The following is a 22,932-nucleotide window of genomic DNA, read 5'->3' as shown; positions in this document are numbered from 1 at the left end:
GTACCTTTTTTGAAGCTACGAGGAAGCTAAAACCTTCTGTTATGTATTTCCAGCGATAGCTTGATTGACACGCAAATGGAATGATCTGTTGAGTAGAACAAGGTGAGAGGAATTGGATGCCTCTACGCTTGCTTGAATACAAGTTCCCTTCATGTGACTGTTCAAGTGGCACCTTCTTTTGGTACAGGGAAGAGGATGGTCACCAACCTACTGCAACTTTAATCCAAAGGATGCTGCTGTCATGCACTTATGACCCCACACTGAAAACGAAAAAAAAAAGGTATGTTATTTTTTGTTATTGACATATATCCATATTTATCATGCCCAAGCCTTTAATATGAATTACTTAGCCTCAGTCAATGCCAGGATTTGGTCATTCCATTAGGTTCTTGAAACAGTCTGTCGAGTCTTGCTTTATAAGAAAATCTCAAGGATATGGATCTTGGATATCTTACTTTATAGAAGAAGAATCAAGAAAATTATGAGGACTTCACGCGTTAAATGCTTCCTTTAGCTGCAAGCAAAGTTCTTTGGGCTTACAAGCTCCTATCTATTGCAAAAAGATAGGCACCAAAGAGGCTTAGGCCACTTATCTTGAGATGCAGGTAGGCTTAAAAGCATTAGAAGATTAGCTTTATCGTCTTCTCCTCGTGAGCAAAACACATGGTCATCTCCCTTGATCGTTGAACAATTCACGTGGTGTTGTGATTCTTCTTCTTCTTCGATTCTCGGGTTAATATAATAGAGGACGTGTTAAGCTTAGATGATCGAAGATGTCAGATCGTGGAAGCAAACCTCCGACTAATTCTATTCCATAGGATGTGACTTGGTGCGCAGACATTATCGGGGATGTTTGCGATGCTTTGTTCCCATATATACATATATATGCCCTAAATGTTAATATTCGATTCGAATTTGGTCAAAAATATACGATCGAATCAGAGTTGTATGGTTCCGAACCGACCCATATAGTTGACGAGGAACAGTAGTAGGCATAGGAACACGTTGTTGACAGAGACCGGCTTACCTCCATCACATAGCGAGTCAATGTTGGCCTCCTGTCAATATCGCTGCCACAACATATATGTTAATATGAGTTTACTATTCATATTCCTGTAAAATTTCCAAAAATTAATAACCACTGATTTATTTCCTATATATAAATGATCAATTAGAGATACATATGTGCTTGTCCAACTACACACTCCTAACATGAAGAATCATGTTTGATCTTTGATGGTTAGACACTTTGGCTCCAAAGCTCTTTTTTTCCTGACTTCAAACGTGATTAGATGTGGGAAAAAAAAAGGATGAGGTGGCATCAACTACATAACATCAAATATTAAAATTTGTAGATAAATAAAATGTATTGTATTTAATATTTTGAAAGGATAGACATATAACGACATCTGCCAATGGAATTCGGTCTTCCTCGCCTCACAATTTGTAAATATTTTATACAAAGCGAGTCAATTTGAGCCACGTAGCACCGAGTACTAATGCGGACATAAACAAAACAACAGCTGATTCCTCTGAGTTTTCCTCTCTTGCGTTCCAAAGGGGATACTTTTGGCCATTTCTTGCGGCGATGTCTTCGAATCCACGCGGAATTTGATCGGGCCTGTCGATTCCCGAGCGATTCCACCCCACGTCTCCCTATTGAGCTGCGGCTGATCTTTAGATCGGTCGAGGAATTGGTCGATTGGAGATCCATGGCGGAGGAGGTGAAGGCGACGGCGGTAGTAGATGGGAGGGCGCTGGTGGAGAGGATGGCGGAGGCGGCAGAGGAGATCTCCGCCATCTCGGACTACCGGAACGCGTACAGGAAGCAGTTCTGCGACCTTTCCCGGCGGATGAAGCTGTTGGAGCCCATGTTCCAGGAGCTCAAGGAGAGCAAGGACCCGATCCCGGAGCAGGCGGTGCGGTCCCTTGTGCTGCTCAAACGGGCGCTCGATTCCGCTAGGGAGCTCCTCCGGTTGGGGAACGAGGGAAGCAAGATATTCCTGGTATGTTGACCGCTCGTACGTTTAGCCTGCCACTGAAATGTTGCTTCTCTCTTTACTGCTGTTCTTAGAACTAAGTCGATTTCAGCTCAAGAAAAATTATTTCTTTAGATCTGATCACGTAAATCGAATTTTTCTAATTATTATGTCCAGGGAAGCAACAGTAAAAGTTAGAAAAATTATGGATTTTGGTTTCACATATTAATTGGAATGTTTGAGGTTTCTTCCGAACGCAAGCTTCTGCTTTTCAGGATCAAAATTAGAGCCGTGATCCGAAGGGGAAATTATTCATCTTGATACTTTGTTGGAGTTTTCTTCTGCTCCCATACTTTTCACGATAAAAATATCAATCAAAATTCAAATTATGTTAGAAAAGGAGCATTCGAGATGATAATTTAGATTGAACTATATCTGAGATATTTTACACATATGTTCGGCATTGGTATAATATATGAAAACATGTTCTAGAGTTCTTTTTACTCCTAGTAAGTAAAAGCGCATGGTAGTTGTAATTGAGATTCACATGATTCTTACAGGTATGCATTTAAGCTACAAGAAGCAACCAAATGATGTTTAAGACTGAAGAGAAAAGAAAACTGGCAACCAAATGCTCAGGTTTTATGCAAGCAGGAAAAGAAATGATACAAGTGAAAACCAATATTTGAAGTTGTCAAATTTGTCAGAAAAGTTTGCTTTGGTTTGTTAAATTAAGGAATTACACAGATATGAAAGCAGCAGAAGAACAAAAATTACCAAGCAGGACTAAGGCACAGCAGGTCCTTGGGCAAAACAGATCTCACTGATGAAAATTACGGAGTATAAGAAGTCAAATGTTAATAATAGATCTATTGATCGCTCAGAGTATTCATAACAAATCAAAGTAGGGTAATTGTGTTTCTTATTTTAGAACACAGAGTGGTTGAATAGTATAGTTTTGTCTTCTATTAATCATCGAATCAAACAGCTAAAGGATATTTTGGGTCTTTAACAGTTCTGTAACAATGCATCAGAAGGGTGTAGAATGTAAAAATAAACCTAGAGTTATCGCGTTGATGCTGACACTTGGTTCATTGAGATTCAATAAGGTATTTAAGCATACATATGAAGTGTATGAGCGAACTGTAACCAATCAATTTAAGACTGATTTTCTTCAGCTGCTGATTTCTTACTGTGCATATAAGAAGTTTGTTACAGCATATATAATAAATTATCAGCAAGATCCTTAGTCTCAGATATTATGTCTCAAGGAATAAATTATCTAGAGTTGCACATATAACCTGATTTACATTTTCAATTATTAGGACATGCTACCTAACACCTGCACTCACCAAACAATGTTAACATACAACCTTTTGTGAGCGTCGAGTGAGTCCATGCGTAAGGCAAACTGCATGGATAATACGTAGTGTTAGCTAATACACTATTGTTTCTAAAACAATGTTGGTAGTCCGGGATATTAGTTCTATTTTGCTTTGGAAGAGATTGATGATTGACATCTAAGCTGCCCGTGTCAAGCATACGCTATTACAGCATTTTGGTTGGGCTTGGTATGGTGTTTGTATTTGGATGCCTTTCATTTTAGCTTAAACAGTCATTTTTTATGCTCTTGCTCATGAACGTTTCCTGGCAGGAGCATCTGGCACTTATTTTTTCCTTGAAAGTTCTGTTTTTCTCTTGGTTTTGCAAACCCTAAATACATAGTGGGTTGTTTAAATTTGACCGTCCCCATGTAAGAATTGTGTACATATCTGTGGGTGCCTATGTGATTTAGGTTCTGGAAAGGGAGAAAACTACAAAGAGGTTCCTGGAGGTCACTGTTCAACTGGAGCAGGCGCTGAGCGAAGTTCCTTTTGATATGCTAAACATATCAGATGAAGTTAGAGAACAGGTAAAACTATTTGTCAAGAATTTTAGCTTTTTGAGAGTATTATAGTAAAGTATTTGTTTATACGGAACTTCAATTGTTTTGAAGAATTCCATTGTACTTTACAGCCTCTATTATCAATAACAGTAGAGGACCATCCCCCCTACCTCCTTGTTATTTATTTTAAAATCCAATACTCACCAAGTGTACAATTGCATCCAAGGTTGAACTTGTGCATGCCCAATTCAAAAGAGCCAAAGAACGGGTTGACATGATCGACATGGATCTACACAGAGATCTTTTATCTGCTTACAACATGAGCACTGATGCCAATGTGGACCAATCAACCCTGCGTAGACTGGCTGAAAAGTTGCAGCTGTTAACTATATCAGATCTCAAACAAGAATCACTAGCATTGCATGAGATGGTAGTTGCGAGCGATGGAGATCCTGGAGAGATAATAGAGAAGATGTCAATGCTGCTAAAGAAGGTAAAGGATTTCATGCAGACTCAGAACCCTGAAATGGGCACACCTACAAATAAAGGCCCTCTCCCGTCCAATGAAAGGGCCAAGCCTCCTGTTATCCCGGATGATTTCCTCTGTCCTATATCCCTGGAGCTAATGAAAGATCCAGTGATCGTGGCTACCGGACAGGTCTCTGTATAAGCTTGGCTTTCATTTTTTTTTAAATGCAAATTCTGAGTTTTAACTTCGTTACTGCTTTCCGTTTGTGTCTCTACAAGTTGCACTCAGTTCTCTTTTTCTGCTTACACAGACTTATGAACGGGAGTCCATAGAGAAATGGCTTCAGGCAGGACATGACACATGTCCGAAGACTCGACAAAGGCTGTCCAACAAATCCTTGACTCCAAATTATGTGCTGCGCAGCCTTATAGTGCAATGGTCCGAGGCGAATGGTATTGATCCACCCAAGCTCCCTGCTCAGACAGCCAAGTCCCGACCAACCTGCTCATCAGGAGAACATGCTAAGGTTCTTGATCTTATTAGCAAGCTGTCATCACGGAGCATTGATGATCAACGATCAGCTGCTGCAGAGCTCCGCCTCCTTGCACGGCGCAGTGCTGAGAACCGTCTCTGCATAGCTGAGGCTGGTGCCATACCCCTCCTTGTGAAGTTATTATCTACCCTTGACGTGCACACGCAGGAGAATGCTGTTACTGCTCTTCTAAACCTCTCCATATTCGAGGACAACAAGGAAAGGATCATCATCTCAGGAGCTGTGCCTGGAATAGTGCATGTGCTGAGGAGGGGCAGCATGGAAGCACGAGAGAATGCTGCGGCCACACTGTTTAGCATCTCAGTGGTGGATGATTATAAGGTAAGAATCGGTAACTTGGGTGCAATTCCTCCACTTGTTTCTCTGCTCCGTGAGGGCAGCCCAAGAGGCAAGAAAGATGCAGCAACAGCATTGTTCAACCTGTGCATATACCAAGGCAACAAGGGAAAGGCTGTGAGGGCTGGAGTGGTCCCAATACTGGTGGGACTGCTGATGGATCCAGACGCAGGCATGATGGAAGAGACCCTCGCGATACTTGCAATTCTCTCGAGCCACTCTGAGGGCAAGGCAGCAATTGCAGCTGCTGAGGCGCTGCCTGTGCTTGTGGAGGTGATCAAGAGTGGGTCACCCAGAAACAAGGAGAATGCAGCTGCTACACTGTTGCACCTCTGCAGTGGGGAGCAGCAGCAGCAGCATCTGGCAGAGGCACACGAGAAAGGACTGATGGGTCTAATGCAGGAAATGGCAGAGAATGGGACCGACAGAGGCAAGCGGAAGGCAGCGCAGTTGATCCAGCGCATGAACAGGTTCTTGGAACAAAAGAGAGTGGCTCAAGCTCAGGCTCAGGCACTAGCGAAGCAGTCGGGCAATCCAGCTTTGCCAGATTTTGATTACAGATGATTCATAGTTATAATCGGAGTGCTGTTTATTGAAATGATGGTATCTTTGCAATGTTTGGAGGTGGAAGATCACCTTCTCTGACGATCTGCAAGTTATTGGTTTGTTACTATGTTCATGTGAGGGGCTTGAACTGAGTCAGGATCCATAAGGGACACCTTCAAGAGTAGGAATTATGGAGTTGATTCTTTGAACACTCGACCATGGTGGCCATCTTATGCTATGATCCTCGATTAAACGAGTATAATGTTTAGTAGTAATTAGATCTAAGACTCCTCAAATTTCTGTATATTTATCATAACTAAGGCATTTGAGAGTGAAAGTTCCCTGTGGCATGGCTATATTCTTCTATGAGTGTGACTTGGCAATGAATTTGTGTTCCATCACAGTGTAGATCTGGTCATGTACTCACTTGTGTCTCCTTTTTTTAGTTATATTCTTGTGATTAGCACATAAAGAAAAAGGAACAATGCAAGTTAATTCACCCCCATAACATGATTGTTTTTTTTATAATAAAAGTAATTTTATTACATTAAATGACATATATGATAGTCATATAAAAGAAGTAACAGTACACAAACTAACCCAATTACCTCAACAAATTACATATTATTTTCCTTATGATCTTAAGCAAGAAAGGTAATACTCAGTATGGCTCATAATAATACATGATGAAAATATTAACCAATATATCTTGCACAGTTTATTTAGAAAAGTCTCAAATAATTAATTTTTACTCATAACATCCCTCTATCTGCGAACCTGTTCAAGTCAATTCTATGTCCGTCTCAATCTCTTCCATCTCGGGATGATGGAATAAGAGGAGAATAAGGAAAAAGAGACAGAATGGACAATCGCAACGGAGGCATAATGGAAAAGAGGGGTGCTTAGGAAAAAAAACGAGAGAAGTGGAATCGAACTAATCTTTTGGTTTGACACAAATCACAAAAATAAGATTAAAAATTCAAAGATATATTTATTCGTTTATAAAAAAAAAGATGGAGGTCATCCAGTAAAACCAATCAGTGAAAGGTTTTCTAGATAATTTGCCCATATATTATATGGTAAAAACCAATGTGAGCCATCACACACCTCATACATGGTGAAGTATGCATCATAAGTCAAGGACACTGATATACTTTTAGATCCTGGAAAAACAGTGGTAAAATTTCCTAATCACATCAAGCTAAAAGATTTAGAGGAAGAGCTAAACATTTGGCATGAGGAACATATAATCATTGACCATACAATGACTATATGAAAACAAACCTGAATTGTGCAAAGGTTGTAGCCTATACTGTGCAAAAGAGGTTCTAAGATTGTTCCATGGGTTAAGCAAGACTTAAAAGATAAGATCGTTTTTGTCAATGATGATACAGACATGATGAATGCATAATGTAGGAAGAGCTTGAATGAGACACCCAGTGTCTCTGGCAAATTCTATTTTCAACTAAATGATGTTGACTGCATGATCTATTTTCAATTAATTGACACCTTTCTGCAAGAATTGACACACATCAGAGCGAGCATAATCATATAGTTTCCTATGTACCACCCTCACTTCATCCTGATCTATCTCAACTCAATTGAACATCCAAGGCCTATTTCATTCGTCTTGGGAGGCAAGACAACAATGTAATGCAACATAGACAAGAAATAATACTAAATCAACAACATGCAAAGTAATCTTAAAAGGTTGTGTTAGTTTGGCAAGTCCCATAGTCCCACATCGGGAAAATCAGACTTGTCGTCTCGTCTGAAAACTATAAATAAGGGTCTGGGCTTTGAAGTCAGATACACCACGAGAAGTACCACAGACACCACGAGAAGTACAGCAGGCATCACAAGAAAACCTGCTTATGGTTTGAAGTCTTCTTGTTTAGGAAGCTGAAGGTGTTTTATGGCCTAGGAACATTTCCTAAGGCATTTGTAAGTGTCCCTCTTTTATAGTAGTAATTTGCTCCTCTTTCTTCCGTGGATGTAGGTCAAAGTCATTTGACCGAACCACGTATATCTGGTGTTCTTGTGTTTTGTTTGTTCTTGTCGCTTTATTATTTCCGCTTTATTGTCTTTGTTGTGTTGCCAAAATTACCCTTTGGTAAATATCCTGGGGCTAGCTCTAACAAACTGGTATCAGAGCCTGGTTCTAGGATCTTTTGGCTACAATGACAATATCAAAGATCGTTGTCGAGAAATTCGACAGAAATGTCAACTTCGGCATGTGGCAACTCAAGATGGAGGCCATTCTGGTTCAAGACGGAGTTGATTTGGCACTTCAGGGTGCTGAGAACATTCCAGATGGTACGTCAAAGGAAGATCTTGCGGGTATGGATAAGAAGGCCCGATCCAGCATCATTCTAAACCTCTCTGACGAGGTTTTACGGGAGGTAGCTACAGAGACTACGGCTAAGAGCATGTGGGACAAACTTAAAGCCTTGTACATGAAGAGGACAGTGGAGAATCGTCTCTACTTGAAGCAGAGTCTGTATATGCTTCGGATGGTTGAAGGTACATCTATACTCTCGCATCTTGATAAGTTTGATTCTTTGGTTATGGATTTGGAGAATATAGATACAAAAATTGATGATGAGGATAAGGCTTTGTTGCTCTTGTGTTCTCTTCCCCAATCTTTTAAGCATTTCCGTGATACTTTGATTTATGGAAAAGAAACAATTTCGTATCAAGAAATTAAATCTGCACTGAAATCTAAGGAGCAGATAGACAAGAATATCACTGGGGAAAGTAGAGGAAATCAGGCTGAGGGTCTGGTTGTCAGGGATAAAATGGATAAAAGAGAATTTGACAGTAGTAGATCTAAATCTAGATCTAAATCCAGACATAGAAATTTGGAATGCAGATATTGTCATAAAATGGGGCACATTAAATCTGATTGCTTTAAATTGAAAAATAAATTAAAGCAAAAGGAAAAATTTGTTGAGAAAACTATTGAATCCGCTGAAGCTAGTGTAGCATCTGATGAGAATTTTGGAAATATTTTCTTTGCTACTGATGACAGGACAAAGTCTAAAAATGAATGGATTTTAGATTCAGGTTGTTCTTATCACATGTGTCCCAATAGGGATTTGTTTTCCACATATGAATCTTGTAATGGTGGAATTATTTTGATGGGCAATAATGTCGCATGTGATGTTGTTGGTAGAGGAACAATCCGAATTAAAATGCATGATGGTATTGTGAGGACGCTCACTAATGTTAGACATGTTCCTGATTTGAAAAAGAATCTCATCTCTTTAGGCACCCTAGAGGCCCTTGGGTGTAAATACACAACTGAAGGTGGAGTTATGAAAGTTTCTAGAAATGCCCTTATTGTTATGAAAGCTTGTAGGTCTGGTAGCTTGTATATTCTGTAGGGAACTACTGTCACAGGTTCAGTTGCAGTTTCGTCATCATCATTGTCTGATTCTGACATCACCAAATTATGGCATATGCGTCATATGAGAAATATTCGACCACCACAAAGGTATGCAAATTTGGTTGCATATGCTTTGTCTGTTGCAGAAGAAACAAGTGAAGTTGGTGAGCCTACTTCCTATTTAGATGCAGTTTCTTGTGATAATTCCGCTAAGTGGTTGATTGCTGAAGGAAAAGTCCTTGTTCAGAAAATTCATACGAAGGACAATCCAGCTGATATGTTTTCGAAGCCTCTTCTGGTTTACAAGTTCAAGCAGTGCTTGGACTTGGTTGGTGTTCATTGTTGGTGATTGCCCGTTGGGGCTTTTGTGAAGAAGGTGGAGCAAGTTTTGTTGGGACATGCCAAGGTGGAGATTTGTTAGTTTGGCAAGTCCCATAGTCCCACATCGGGAAAATCAGACTTGTCGTCTCGTCTGGAAACTATAAATAAGGGTCTGGGCTTTGAAGTCAGATACACCACGAGAAGTACCACAGACACCACGAGAAGTACAGTAGGCATCACAAGAAAACCTGCTTATGGTTTGAAGTCTTCTTGTTTAGGAAGCTGAAGGTGTTTTATGGCCTAGGAACATTTCCTAAGGCATTTGTAAGTGTCCCTCTTTTATAGTAGTAATTTGCTCCTCTTTCTTCCGTGGATGTAGGTCAAAGTCATTTGACCGAACCACGTATATCTGGTGTTCTTGTGTTTTGTTTGTTTTTGTCGCTTTATTATTTCCGCTTTATTGTCTTTGTTGTGTTGCCAAAATTATCCTTTGGTAAATATCCTGGGGCTAGCTCTAACAGGTTGCTACTCCAAAAGAAAAAGAAAAATACTCAGTTGCTCCAAAAGGTACAGAGGACATCCACCTTCCGATAATACACAAATTTCTTTTATGCGTCTCAGAGCATTTTAAGAAGTTATGCTTACATAATCTCATGAAGATTGAACCATGTTCTGTGAGCTCACTAGACTGTTTTAGTAGCATTCAGTACAATCATGTCTACAACATCATCAACAACAACAACCCAACCCATAACAGCAGTCGACTGTTATCTCCCACAAAGGTCGAATCTAACACATAAAAAGCAATTAGTTTCACTTGATGTGTGTCAATTCTTGCAGAATATTTCTAATATGTTATCTTCGTATTAATATTCTTCTTAAATCCAGTAAAATTTACTAAAACCTCCACAACTAAACTTTTTCCTACTTTGATATAAGCTTAGAAGAAGCAAGAGATCTCAGTAACATAAAATTATGCTTAAGCATAGGAAACATAATCTTTATCTATATAAGAGAAGAAAATTATCTATATATAAAGTTTAAGCATAGGAAACATAATCTTTATCTATATAAGAGAAGAAAATTATGCTTTCTTTTCTTAAACCTAGTATAATGGATAAATTTATCTAGGATACAAGCAATAGTTACTATATGTAGCTGGATGAACTTGACAAACATCCATGATTATAACAAATTCAAAACATCTTGATCAATAATCAATGTCTTATTAAAAAGGATAAATAATTATACTTAGTTGGTTGGGCAGGTGGGCGGGCGACGAATCGAGAGAACTAATAATTGTCGACCCAAGAGAGATAGTGACAGGAGGAGATACTAGGTAATTATTCAAACGGTTGAGAAACGAGTGTTGAACTGCTTTTGATTAAGTGCGGCTCGGACCTCTTTCGACACAAAAGTACTAAAATGAAAGAGACAAGGAGGGGGGGGGGGGGGGGAGGCAATGGAAAAATAGAAATTTGAACGTCAATCAACCGGATATGAAGCCTAATTCTGTACAGACAAATCCAATGATTTAAATTGATCGTCACACTCACGAGTTTGAACTCAACCTAGGTCGAATGGGCTTGGGCAGCTTTCGAGCCACGAGATATGGTTTATCATTCAAGCTTAATCCAAAGTTTGAAAGTAGGCCCCGCAACCATACCAGCCGCATCATAACGCCACTACTCTTCCTTGCTCTGGCGGGGCCATTATATCTACCCATGAAATGTAAGGTACCGTAGCGGGTATTCGACTTGCAGGTACCAAAGTATTTTCGCCATACTGAGCCAATTACTTAATCAGACAGGATCTAATTTTGACTCCCATTATTTTTCGTCAAACAAGGCGACCTATTTCAATCAGAATAGCTATATACTATTGGCTGTCCCTGTTGACTATTGGTTGGCTTTGCCAGCAGGTATCGAAAGATGACCAGCATTCACATTGACTTTAGGCATTAGACACCAACAAATCCACGTACACATACTTCATGTCGAAGAGTGGCATACATTTGAACAGCCATGAAGGCTGAGAACTCGATAATTGTTCCTTTATTTCATCTTCAAATAGTATTTCAGATTGTTGGTGCCATGTTCGATAAGGTGGAACGGTGAACTATATATTTTTGCAGATGCATGTTACTTCCTTCAACATTTATTTTTCCTGTATTTATCCCTACATTTTCTTGCGTTACAGACAGTGAATATGTCAAAGAGATTCAGTCCCACATGATGAACAGACTTACGCACAGAGAGAGATATATCGATTGAGATCCCCATTGTAATAGTTTAAGCTTTTGCTGACTTTAATTATGCTGTGAGAGAGATAATGTTTCCAAGTTTGCATGGTTGGGTTGATATCAAATTATATTGTGCACGATCAGTTTATGTCACTTTGTTTTGAGATCCATCAAACGAGAAATAAAATAAAGCTACCGGTGCTTCTCATATGGATTACAACATGTAGGTTCAAGAACTCTTTATTCGCCTCTTCATATGGATTACAGTAGCATCATCGCTTTCTTCACCATTAACAGGAGAAGAAAAGAAGATGGCCTATGGATGCAAGGTGGCCTTGTAGTAGGTACCAACTGCGGCAGTAGTTTTGGTGGTGTCGAGAGGGAAATAGAAGGGATAGATCTCGTAGCGCACCATGCAGCTGCTGTAGAGAACCCGGCAACCCTTCCGGTATTGGCAGTAGTCAGGGAACTTCTCGACCGCCGACGACAAGCACTGGGCGCACGTCAGCTGCTGCAGATCGCGCGTGCACTGTGCCAGCGCGTAGATGGTGATGTAGGGGGTGAACTGCAGCTTGGCCCTCCCGAGCGCGTTGTTCCCCGGCGCCACCGCGTCCGCCCTCGCCCGGCCCATCACCACCCCCACCTTCTTGTCGAATTTCTCGGGGTCCGTCGCGTTCTCCACGTTGATGAGAATGGTGGCCACGCTGGTGTCGGACTGCCCCACGAAGTTCTCGTTGTCGTAGCGCATGAAGCAGTAGTCGTACCAGATCCGCCCGTCGGCTTGGCTCGGGCATGCGGTGGTGGGGAGCTTTTTCGCTGCGTCCGCCAGGCACGTCGAACAATCGTCCGCGCTGACGTCGCCTCTGCATTGCGCGAGGCCGTAGATTCCACTGGCTCCTTTGCCAGAAGAAGCAGTCGCAAAGCCACCAACGGAGGCACTCGCGACGAGGTCGGCGAGGACGTGATCGATGTTGGCCTGGGTCTGCTTGCTCTTAAAGCTCTTGCTGCAGTACTGCGCGATGGAGTCTGCAGCAGCAGCCGATAATGGAAGCAAGAGAGAGAGGAGGAGGAGACGCTGAAACAAAGCCATTTGGATAAGGCTAAGATCTGCGAGCTCCATTGGCCGGCCACCCAGCATGTTATACAGAGTGGACGCACCATTTGCAGCATTTGTTGACCATGGATTGGTTCAAACATGATTGGTGGAGGCGAAGAAGAAAGATACGAACTCCAAACAGTAGCATTTATATCGGTTGACTTGTTAATGGATCCAGAAGGATGAAGCACCAAAAGTCCACTTCCAGATGTTGCTGGGTCGAGTTAGGCAATCTCCATGTTGAAGTATTCTGAGTTGTTCAGTTCCATGCACAAATATATATTTTTTCTTCTGTTCTAGATTAGCTATTATGTCACTTACTGCGCCTGTTGTTCGGTCGTCATTTGATGGGCAAGCAATATCACTGGTTTCTTATTACGAATCTCTGCTACAAGTCAGTCAACTTAACTCTATTCGAAATTATTTTCGATGAACGTCACTCTCCTCAGACACAAAGAAAGTGTACTGTGCCAGCCAACCCTGCGGCATCCCCCTGTAACTTGCGAGCCATGGAAGTCGACTAAGTCTGAGAACACGTAACCTATCTTCTTCGTGTCACTAAGGAGGAGGAGGTCCACGTCATGTGCAGGCTAATTGGGTCGTCATTGGCCCACGTTTCAGATGGCGCCACCTGGAAGACACCACCGACGCTATCCATAGTGACGTGGCCTGAGAATGTAGCGGCGGCCGACACACCATATAACAACGCACCGCGACGACGGTTGGGGGGAAGCGAGAGGAAGAGGGTATGGCGAGTTTGTGGGAGTGAGGGAAATCTGGTCGGGATCGAGCAGCGTTGGAAGAGGGATGGTGGCGATGAGCGAGGACGCAGTGGTCATCTAGTCGGCCAAGCCGGCCGGGGAGCCCACCGTCGTTCCCGTCAACTGCCCCGACCAGACCAGCCTCCAGTGCGACCATTGTCGCGCCATTCTTGACTTCGGCCTCTACATCACCGAGTGTTGAATTGATTAATAATAATTATCTAGATAGTTACAAGTAGTTATAGGTATTATCTAAATAGTGACCCATGATAAAAGTTATAAGGTAGTTTCTATATTTAACTTAATCATGATTGACATGATGAAATGAGGTAGTTACCACTGAGTCCTGTAAAGAAAAAAGATGGTGTTTGTGCACATAATAATATCTTATAAGTGTTCTTGTTTTTCCTCTTATTTAAATATTATAATAGTTTTCTTAATCCAAAGAATTCTTTTTAATTGCTTCGTAATATTATATTTTTATCTTTTTCTTGCTTCCCATTCATAACATTTGTAATATCAGAGTTAAGTTTCAATCTAAACTGGGTATTATGAATTTCGATGGTAATTTTATATCACAACTCCTTATTCTTATCTTCTTGGATAAATATTATAAATTTTGAAGTATAAAGACTCTATTCAAGTCTCAGGATTTTTAAGACTTGATAGATAATAGATATATAGATCCAAATAATGAAATGAAGCTAAGGAAAAATATAAAGAATGACTCAAAGATATTGTTCTTTATTCAACATCGCTATGATGATTGATTAAACAAATATAATGTTTAGTAGTAATTAGATCTAAGACTCCTTAAATTTCTGTATATTTATCATAACTAAGGCATTTGAGAGTGAAAGTTCCCTGTGGCATGGCTATATTCGAGTGTGACTTGGCAATGAATTTGTGTTCCATCATAGTGTAGATCTGGTCATGTATTCACTTGAGTCTCCTTTTTTTTAGTTATATTCTTGTGATTAGCAAATAAAAAAAAGAAACAATGCAAGTTAATTCACCCCCATAGCATGATTGTTTTTTTATAAAAGAAATAATTTTATTACATTAAATGACATATATGATAGTCATATAACTATCATATTTGATAGTCATATAAAAGAAGTAACAGTACACAAGCTAACCCAATTACCTCAACAAATTACATATTATTTTCTTTATGATCTTTAGAGGAAATACTCTGCATGGCTCATAATAATACATGATGAATATATTAACCAATATATCTCACACAGTTTATTTAGAAAAATCTTAAATAATTAATTTTTACTCATAACATCCCTCTATCTTTGAACCTGTTCAAGTTAACTCTATGTCCATCTCTATCTCTTCCATCTCGAGACGATGAAATAAGAGGAGAAGAAAGAAAAAGAGACAGAAAATGCAATCGTAACTGTGGTACGATGGAGAAGAGGGATGCTAGAAAAAAAAAAAAAAAGAGAGAGAGAGAGAGAGAAGATGGAATCGAAGTAATCTTTTTGGTTTGACACAAATCACAAAAATAAGATTAAAATTTTAAAGATATATTTATCCATTTATAAAAAAAATAGATGGAGATCATCCGGTAAAACCAATCAATAAGGGTTTTGTGGATAATTTGCCCATATATTATATGGTAAAAACCAATGTGATCCATCACACACCTCATTCATGGTGAAGTATGCACATATGCACATCATAAGTACTTTTAGATCCGGTAAAATTTCCTAATCACATCAAACTCAAAGATTTAGAGGTAGTGCTAAACATTTGACATGAGGAACATATAATCATTGACCATACGATGACTGTATGAAAACAAACCTGAATTGTGCAAAGGTTGTAGCCTATACTGTGGAAAAGAGGTTCTAAGATTGTTCCATGGGTTAAGCAAGACTTAAAAGATAGATCTTTTTTTGTCAATGATGATACAGACATGCTGAATGCATAAGGGAGGAAGAGCTTGAGTGAGACACCTTATTTCTCTGGCACATCTGTCCATGAAATCTCGGCAAATGATGTTGACTGATAAAACAAGAGGAATCAAACTAACAGAAGATTGAACAATTAATTGTAAAATGTATCTTAAATTTTTTTTTACTTTAAAAATAGAGGATCACAACAAAAAGACAGATAAGTGCACGATTCATCCAGAAGAAAAAAAATACATGATAAATAGTTCGCTAGGCTTGTCAAAAGTCAGGAAGATAAAATCCTCGATAGCATTCAAATAATTAACCTATATGATGCCTTATAAAATTTTGACTAGTATTGAATACTTGACAAAGATACAGAGGACATCACTTGAAGACCTAATAACACATAGATTTCTTTTATGCGTCTCTGAGCATTTTAAGAAGTTCTGCTTGCATAATCTCATGAAGATTGAACCATGTTCTGTGACTTTTATCATTTGGACCAACAAATGCTAACTCACTAGATGGCTTTAGTAGCATTCAGTACAATCATGTCAACAACAACAACCCATAGCAGCATTCCACTGTTATCTTTCACAAAAATCGAATCTAATTCATAAGAAGCAAGTAGTTTCACCTGTGTGTCAATTCTTGCAGAATATTTCTAATATGTTATCATCATATTAATATTCTTCTTAAATCTAGTAAAAATTACTAAAACCTTCAAAACTAAGTATTTTCCTGTAGATCACAGTAACATAAAATGCTTCACAAACAACAGAGCTCGTCTTCCAAAACCTAATATAATGTTTTAGCTTAGGAGACATAATCTTTATCTACATAAAAGAAGAAAATAATGTTTTCTTCTATGAAACCTCTCATATTGTATCTTAATGAATCATCATAATATCATTGTATTATTATTGTTCTTCTAGTCTCTCGTTAGAATATAATGAATAAAATTATCTAGAATTTAGACAATAATTTACTATATGTGGTTGGATGAACTCAACAAACATCCATACGATAAATATGATTATAATAAATTCAAAACATCTTGATCAATAATCAATATCTTGTTAAAATGGATAAATAATTTACTGAGTTGATCATGTAGATAATGAGCGATGAATTGAGAGGACTAATAATTGCCATCCCAAAAAGAGACATTGGCGAGAAGAGACGCCGAGCAATTATTCGAGCGGTTGAGAGGTAAATGTTGAACTACTTCTAATCGAGTGCAGCTCGAGCCTCCAGAATTTAATACAAACAAAAACCCCAAAACGAATCATAACGCTACTCTTGCTCAACGCCACTACTCTAGCTCACGCGGAGCCATTATCGCCACCCATGAAAAGTAAGGTACCAACCGGGTATTCAACATGCAGGTACCAAAGTCTTTTCGCCATTCTGAGCCAATTACTTAATCAGACTGGATCTAATTTTGACTCCCATTATTTTTCGTCAAACAAGGCGACCTATTTCAATCAGAATAACTATATACTATTGGCTGTTTCTGTTGACTGTTGGTTGGTTTTGCCAGCAGGTATCGAAAGACGACCAGCATTCATGTTGACTTTAGGCATTAGACACCAACAATTCCACTACCAGACATCTCTTCAGGCGTATAGATACTTCATGTCGATGAGTGGCATACATTTGAACAGCCATGAAGGCTGAGAACTCGATAATTGTTCCTTTATTTCATCTTCAAATAGTATTTCAGATTGTTAGTGCCATGTTCCATAAGGTGGAACGGTGAACTGTATAATATATTCTTGCAGATGCATGTTAGTTACTTCAACATTTATTTTTCCTGTATTTATCCCTACATTTTCTTGCGTTACAGACAATGAACATGTCAAAGAGATTCAGTCCCACATGATGAACAGACTCACGCACAGAGAGATATATCGATTGAGATCCCGAGTGTAATAGTTTAAGCTTTTGCTGACTTTAATCATGATGTGAGAGAGATAATGTTTCCAAGTTTGCATGGTTGGGTTGATATCAAATTATATTGTGCACGATCAGTTTATATCACTTTGTTTTGAGATCCATCAAAAGAGAAATAAAATGAAGCTACCGGTGCTTCTCATATGGATCACAACATGTAGGTTCAAGAACTCTTTATTCGCTTCTTCATATGGATTACAGTAGCATCATCACTTTCTTCACCATTAACAGGAGAAGAAAAGAAGATGGCCTATGGATGCAAGGTGGCCTTGTAGTAGGTACCAACTGCGGCAGTAGTTTTGGTGGAGTCGAGAGGGAAATAGAAGGGATAAATCTCGTAGCGCACCATGCAGCTGCTGTAGAGAACCTGGCAACCCTTCCGGTATTGGCAGTAGTCAGGGAACTTCTCGACCGCCGACGACAAGCACTGGGCGCACGTCAGCTGCTGCAGATCGCGCGTGCACTGTGCCAGCGCGTAGATGGTGATGTAGGGGGTGAACTGCAGTTTGGCCCTCCCGAGCGCGTTGTTCCCCGGCGCCACCGCGTCCGCCCTCGCCCGGCCCATCACCACCCCCACCTTCTTGTCGAATTTCTCGGGGTCCGTCGCGTTCTCCACGTTGATGAGAATGGTGGCCACGCTGGTGTCGGACTGCCCCACGAAGTTCTCGTTGTCGTAGCGCATGAAGCAGTAGTCGTACCAGATCCGCCCGTCGGCTTGGCTCGGGCATGCGGTGGTGGGGAGCTTTTTCGCTGCGTCCGCCAGGCACGTCGAACAATCGTCCGCGCTGACGTCGCCTCTGCATTGCGCGAGGCCGTAGATTCCACTGGCTCCTTTGCCAGAAGAAGCAGTCGCAAAGCCACCAACGGATGCACTCGCGACGAGGTCGGCGAGGACGTGGTCGATGTTGGCCTGGGTCTGCTTGCTCTTAAAGCTCTTGCTGCAGTACTGAGCGATGGAGTCTGCAGCTGCAGCCGATAATGGAAGCAAGAGAGAGAGGAGGAGGAGACGCTGAAACAAAGCCATTTGGATAAGGCTAAGATCTGCGAGCTCCATTGGCCGGCCACCCAGCATGTTATATAGAGTGGACGCACCATTTGCAGCATTTGTTGACCATGGATTGATTCAAACATGATTGGTGGAGGCGAAGAAGAAAGATACGAACTCCAAACAGTAGCATTTATATCGGTTGACTTGTTAATGGATCCAGAAGGATGAAGCACCAAAAGTCCACTTCCAGATGTTGCTGGGTCGAGTTAGGCAATCTCCATGTTGAAGTATTCTGAGTGCTTCAGTTCCATGCACAAATATATATTTTTTCTTCTGTTCTAGATTAGCTATTATGTCGCTTACTGCGCCTGTTGTTCGGTCGTCATTTGATGGGCAAGCAATATCACTGGTTTCTTATTACGAATCTCTGCTACAAGTCAGTCAACTTAACTCTATTCGAAATTATTTTCGATGAACGTCACTCTCCTCAGACACAAAGAAAGTGTACTGTGCCAGCCAACCCTGCGGCATCCCCCTGTAACTTGCGAGCCATGGAAGTCGACTAAGTCTGAGACCACGTAACCTATCTTCTTCGCGTCACTGAGGAGGAGGAGGAGGAGGTCCACGTCACGTGCAGGCTAATTGGGTCGTCATTGGCCCACGTGTCAGAGAGCGCCACCTGGTAGACAGCGCCGACGCTATCCATAGTGACGTGGCCTGAGAATGTAGCGGCGGCCGACACATCATATAACAACGCACCGCGACGTCGGGTGGGGAGAAGCGAGAGGAAGAGTGTATGGCGAGTTAGTGGGAGAGAGAGAGAGAGAGAGAATCTGGAGGGAGTGTACCGCTTGACGCCGGCGAGTGGGACGGCCTTCTATGCGGTCGGGGGGCTGACGACCGCCGTCGGATCGGGATCGAGCAGCGCTGGAGGAGGGATGGTGGCGGCGAGCGAGGACGCGGTGGTCATCCAGCCGGCCAAGCGGGTCGGGGAGCCCACCGTCGTTACCGTCAACTGCCCCGACCAGACCGGCCTCGGGTGCGACCTCTGCCGCGCCATTCTCGACTTCGGCCTCTACATCACTCGAGGAGGTCCGTCTGTGAGCTCCATCTCGACAATAATCTTTTGTTCCCTCTCTGCCTTTCAATTGGCTTCTTGATGAGTTAATTGCTACTGATTCCACTGTAGTTCTATCAAAAATAGGATTTTTTTTGTCATTTCTTTTGTTTGTAATGATTTTAAGGTGTGTTTCGTGGATTAGGGTTTAGGGTTTGTTGATTACTCTGTTTTATGGCACTTGCTCGCTTCGTTCTAATTTAGCAGCTCTGCTTGTCTAATTTACGATCTAAGTCTGTGGTGTTCTTTGAAAGATGTATCGACGGATGGGAAATGGTGCTACTTGGTGTTCTGGGTCGTTCCACGTTCGACCTCTAGCAACATCCAATGGCTGAGCTTGAAGAACAGGCTATTGTCTCTTTGTCCACCTTGTTCCATCCCGTTCTACTTTGACATGGCGAATAGGCCCATGACATCACAAATGTACCTTTTGAAGCTGTTCTCTGTCGACCGGAAGGGATTGCTGCACGGTAACCAACTGTAACCTATCTGTTTGGTTCTCAGGTTGGGGATTGGATTTTTCTGATACCTGTGAAATCTTAATGTAGATGTCACTAAAGTTCTCTGTGAGCTCGAGCTTACGATTCATCGAGTAAAAGTATCAACAACTCCAGATGGTAGAGTTGTGGACCTTTTCTTTATTACAGATGCCGTGTAAGTTGGATCTATCAGATATAGCTTATTGATTGTGTTGACTGCAATTGTGTAGCTGCTCTGATCTCCTAATTTCCATGGCAATAAGAAGCTAAGAACTGCTTCTACAACAACAAAACTTTGTTTTCCGAGACTGATTGTGTTGGCTTTACTTTTGTAATCGTCCATTAAACTTCTGTCTGACTAGTTTTACTGTATATTTGCTGCTTCTGAACAGATAATATCTTGTCTACCAAACCAGTAATTCGACCGTATCTGTATCTCTGTCCCTTGTATAATCTCATTTGCCATAGACTGCATTCTACTTACTGATTTGCTGCAAGAAATACTAATCTTCTGGCTTACAGATGATGATGTACTAATAAGAAGAGCATGTGTTGAATATCTTGTTTTAATTCTTTTAGTTCATAGATTGTAACCCTACTCAATCTTCTTTGTTATGAGGAAATAGGTTGTAAAAATCCCCTGGCATATGAATAATTAAGATAATGTTTTCTTCATCATTTTCTAAAGACTTCTTTACATGTAATTAGGGAGTTGTTGCACACAAAAGCAAGACAGGATGATACATGTGGGAGGTTAAGTGCAGTTTTAGGAGAGTCTGTGAATAGCTGCGAGATTGAGCTTGCTGAAAGCTTTCAACAGGGATTTTCTTCTCTTCCGCCAGCTGCATTAGAAGAATTATTTAGGCTGGAGATGTCAGGTGGTGAAGTATGTTCGCAGACACTAAGCCCGGAGATGAAAAGGCTGAAGAAGGCTGATGTAAACATCGACAATTCTTTGAGCCATTCCCACACATTAATTCAAATCCACTGTGTTGATCAGAAGGGCCTCCTCTACGACATTCTTAGGACCTTAAAGGACTGCAGCATTCAGGTATTTTATGTTTCATCTTCAACTTGATCACTTGTCTACACGTCTTTCATGATACTAGATAAAACCAGTTGACAAATAATTGCGGACTTGCTCTGATACTTGTTAAATGATCCCAAATGGTGCCACTATCATCAACGTCTTCAATCCATCTTATTAGACAGCAGTGTTATTCACCAATGTCTTCTATTGCTTGTTCTGCAGGTAGCTTATGGGCGATTTTTGTCAGACAAGAGAGGCTCACGAGAGGTGGACCTTTTCGTCCAGCAAAGTGACGGAAAGAAGGTAATTGATCCTGACAAGCAGGATATCCTCTCTTCCCGATTGAAGCTAGAAATGCTTCATCCTTTGAGAGTTGTAATCGCCAATCCTGGACCCGATGCTGAACTCCTTGTAGCTAATCCTGTCGAATTGTGTGGAAAGGGGAGGCCTCGTGTCTTTCATGATGTCACGCTTGCACTGAAACTGCTCGGAATCTGCATTTTCTCAGTAAGCAAAATGCGGCTTCCTCTTCTGCATTACCTGACTTGTTCAAAGACTAGTCCAAACACCATTCCATGTTATGCGCAGGCTGAGATTGGCAGGCACACAGCTTTTGGGAGGCAATGGGAGGTTTACAGGTTTCTCTTGGATGACAGTGGGGAGCTGCCACCGGCAAATAGCCAGGCCAGAAGTCAGATTGTGGATAGAGTGAGGCGAACAATGATGGGTTGGTGACCAATTATTATATGCCTGAGGGTGAAACTATAAGCAGCCCAATTTGGTGTTGTACAGTGCATTTGTTGGTGTTCTTCTATACGAAGAAGACTTCTTTTCTGCACCAAAGGTATTTGTTTGAATTAGTAGGCATGTTCACCGTTGTTCTCATCGTTGCAATGATAGCTCTCTCAATTATTTATTTGTCGGCCAATGCCACGGATATCAGTGTCGTCCATTGAATGAAAGCACCATGAGAACCGCATGATCTGGTGCTGATTTGCCTTTTCTCTTGGCCTGTGGGGGGCAGTCTGTGTGTGTCGTTAAGCAGACAATAAAAATGGCATGATTGATCGCTTGGGACCCTCCAGGGAGGCACGGACGGTCAAGGAATTAAGTTGGCATTTCGAACCTGATGACATGGACATAATCTTCATCAATGTGTGCATATGAATCCAAAACATAATATTTTAGTTTAGGCCTTCCACTCTGTTGAACTAACGGCAAATCGGACGGCTCAGGTTTGCCACACCCATCCTGAAGCCCTCCGGATGATGCACACGCGTCATTCACGGGCAGTCGTTCTAACCAAACAGAGGCTTCTCGGATTCCGTCCTGGCCAAAAGCATCGGCATCCACAAGAATGCCATAGTTTCATCAATCAAGCAAACCCGTCACTATCAACTCGGGTTTCATCAATTCTTGATGAGGTTGAAGGGTCACAAGACCTTCCATGTGTGCAACAGTCACCTTCTATAATCTTGAATGTGACATGCAATTGAAAACAGTCACCTTCTATAATCTTGAATGTGACATGCAATTGAAATCAACGGGCCTGCAGAGACCACTCCAAGCCACCACCGTCATCATGCATGCATTTAGAAACCATCCCAAACACCCAAGCCCATAATGCTGACGCTCAGGCAAAAATAAAGTGAACATGAGAACATGAGAACGACAGAGCACCATAAGATCATCGAGGATGAAACCCATGTTACACCTACAGGAGCAATTAACCACCAAGCATTTCCACAGCAAAGGCAAAGCGAAGCCCTTGGTGATGAAGATTTGTGACGAAGCATAATAAATGCGTGAACCGGCACTTGTCACATTTTCCCTCAACAAAACCACAGACTAACCATATAACACAAATGCCAGCAGA

The 22,932-nt window shown here is 41.2% G+C and overlaps 4 protein-coding genes across 4 annotated transcripts; 2 read left to right on the top strand and 2 right to left on the bottom strand.

Moving 5' to 3' along the window:
• Window positions 1-1,502: 1,502 nt before the first annotated feature.
• On the top strand, window positions 1,503-6,169 carry LOC135651514 (protein spotted leaf 11-like). The gene is made up of 4 exons (XM_065171611.1): window positions 1,503-2,006; window positions 3,775-3,891; window positions 4,091-4,522; window positions 4,644-6,169. Exons 1-4 carry the CDS (start codon window positions 1,713-1,715, stop codon window positions 5,784-5,786), a joined length of 1,986 nt encoding a protein of 661 aa, XP_065027683.1. The 5' UTR covers window positions 1,503-1,712; the 3' UTR covers window positions 5,787-6,169.
• A 5,772-nt stretch (window positions 6,170-11,941) lies between these two features.
• On the bottom strand, window positions 11,942-12,824 carry LOC135650588 (cysteine-rich repeat secretory protein 55-like). The gene has a single exon (XM_065170068.1). The coding sequence runs from the start codon at window positions 12,807-12,809 to the stop codon at window positions 12,036-12,038; it is 774 nt and encodes a 257-aa protein (XP_065026140.1). The 5' UTR covers window positions 12,810-12,824; the 3' UTR covers window positions 11,942-12,035.
• Window positions 12,825-17,600: 4,776 nt separating this feature from the next.
• Window positions 17,601-18,482, bottom strand: LOC135650492 (cysteine-rich repeat secretory protein 55-like). The gene has a single exon (XM_065169880.1). It carries the CDS (start codon window positions 18,464-18,466, stop codon window positions 17,693-17,695), a length of 774 nt encoding a protein of 257 aa, XP_065025952.1. The 5' UTR covers window positions 18,467-18,482; the 3' UTR covers window positions 17,601-17,692.
• A 713-nt stretch (window positions 18,483-19,195) lies between these two features.
• On the top strand, window positions 19,196-21,972 carry LOC135651002 (ACT domain-containing protein ACR9-like). The gene is made up of 6 exons (XM_065170766.1): window positions 19,196-19,522; window positions 19,802-20,017; window positions 20,096-20,201; window positions 20,735-21,077; window positions 21,279-21,563; window positions 21,645-21,972. The coding sequence occupies exons 1-6, from the start codon at window positions 19,369-19,371 to the stop codon at window positions 21,789-21,791; spliced, it is 1,251 nt and encodes a 416-aa protein (XP_065026838.1). The 5' UTR covers window positions 19,196-19,368; the 3' UTR covers window positions 21,792-21,972.
• Window positions 21,973-22,932: the final 960 nt, after the last annotated feature.

Source organism: Musa acuminata, chromosome BXJ3-10 (assembly GCF_036884655.1).
Source record: "Musa acuminata AAA Group cultivar baxijiao chromosome BXJ3-10, Cavendish_Baxijiao_AAA, whole genome shotgun sequence".
Taxonomy (NCBI): Eukaryota; Viridiplantae; Streptophyta; class Magnoliopsida; order Zingiberales; family Musaceae; genus Musa; species Musa acuminata.
This window is presented reverse-complemented; position numbering and strand designations above follow the sequence as displayed.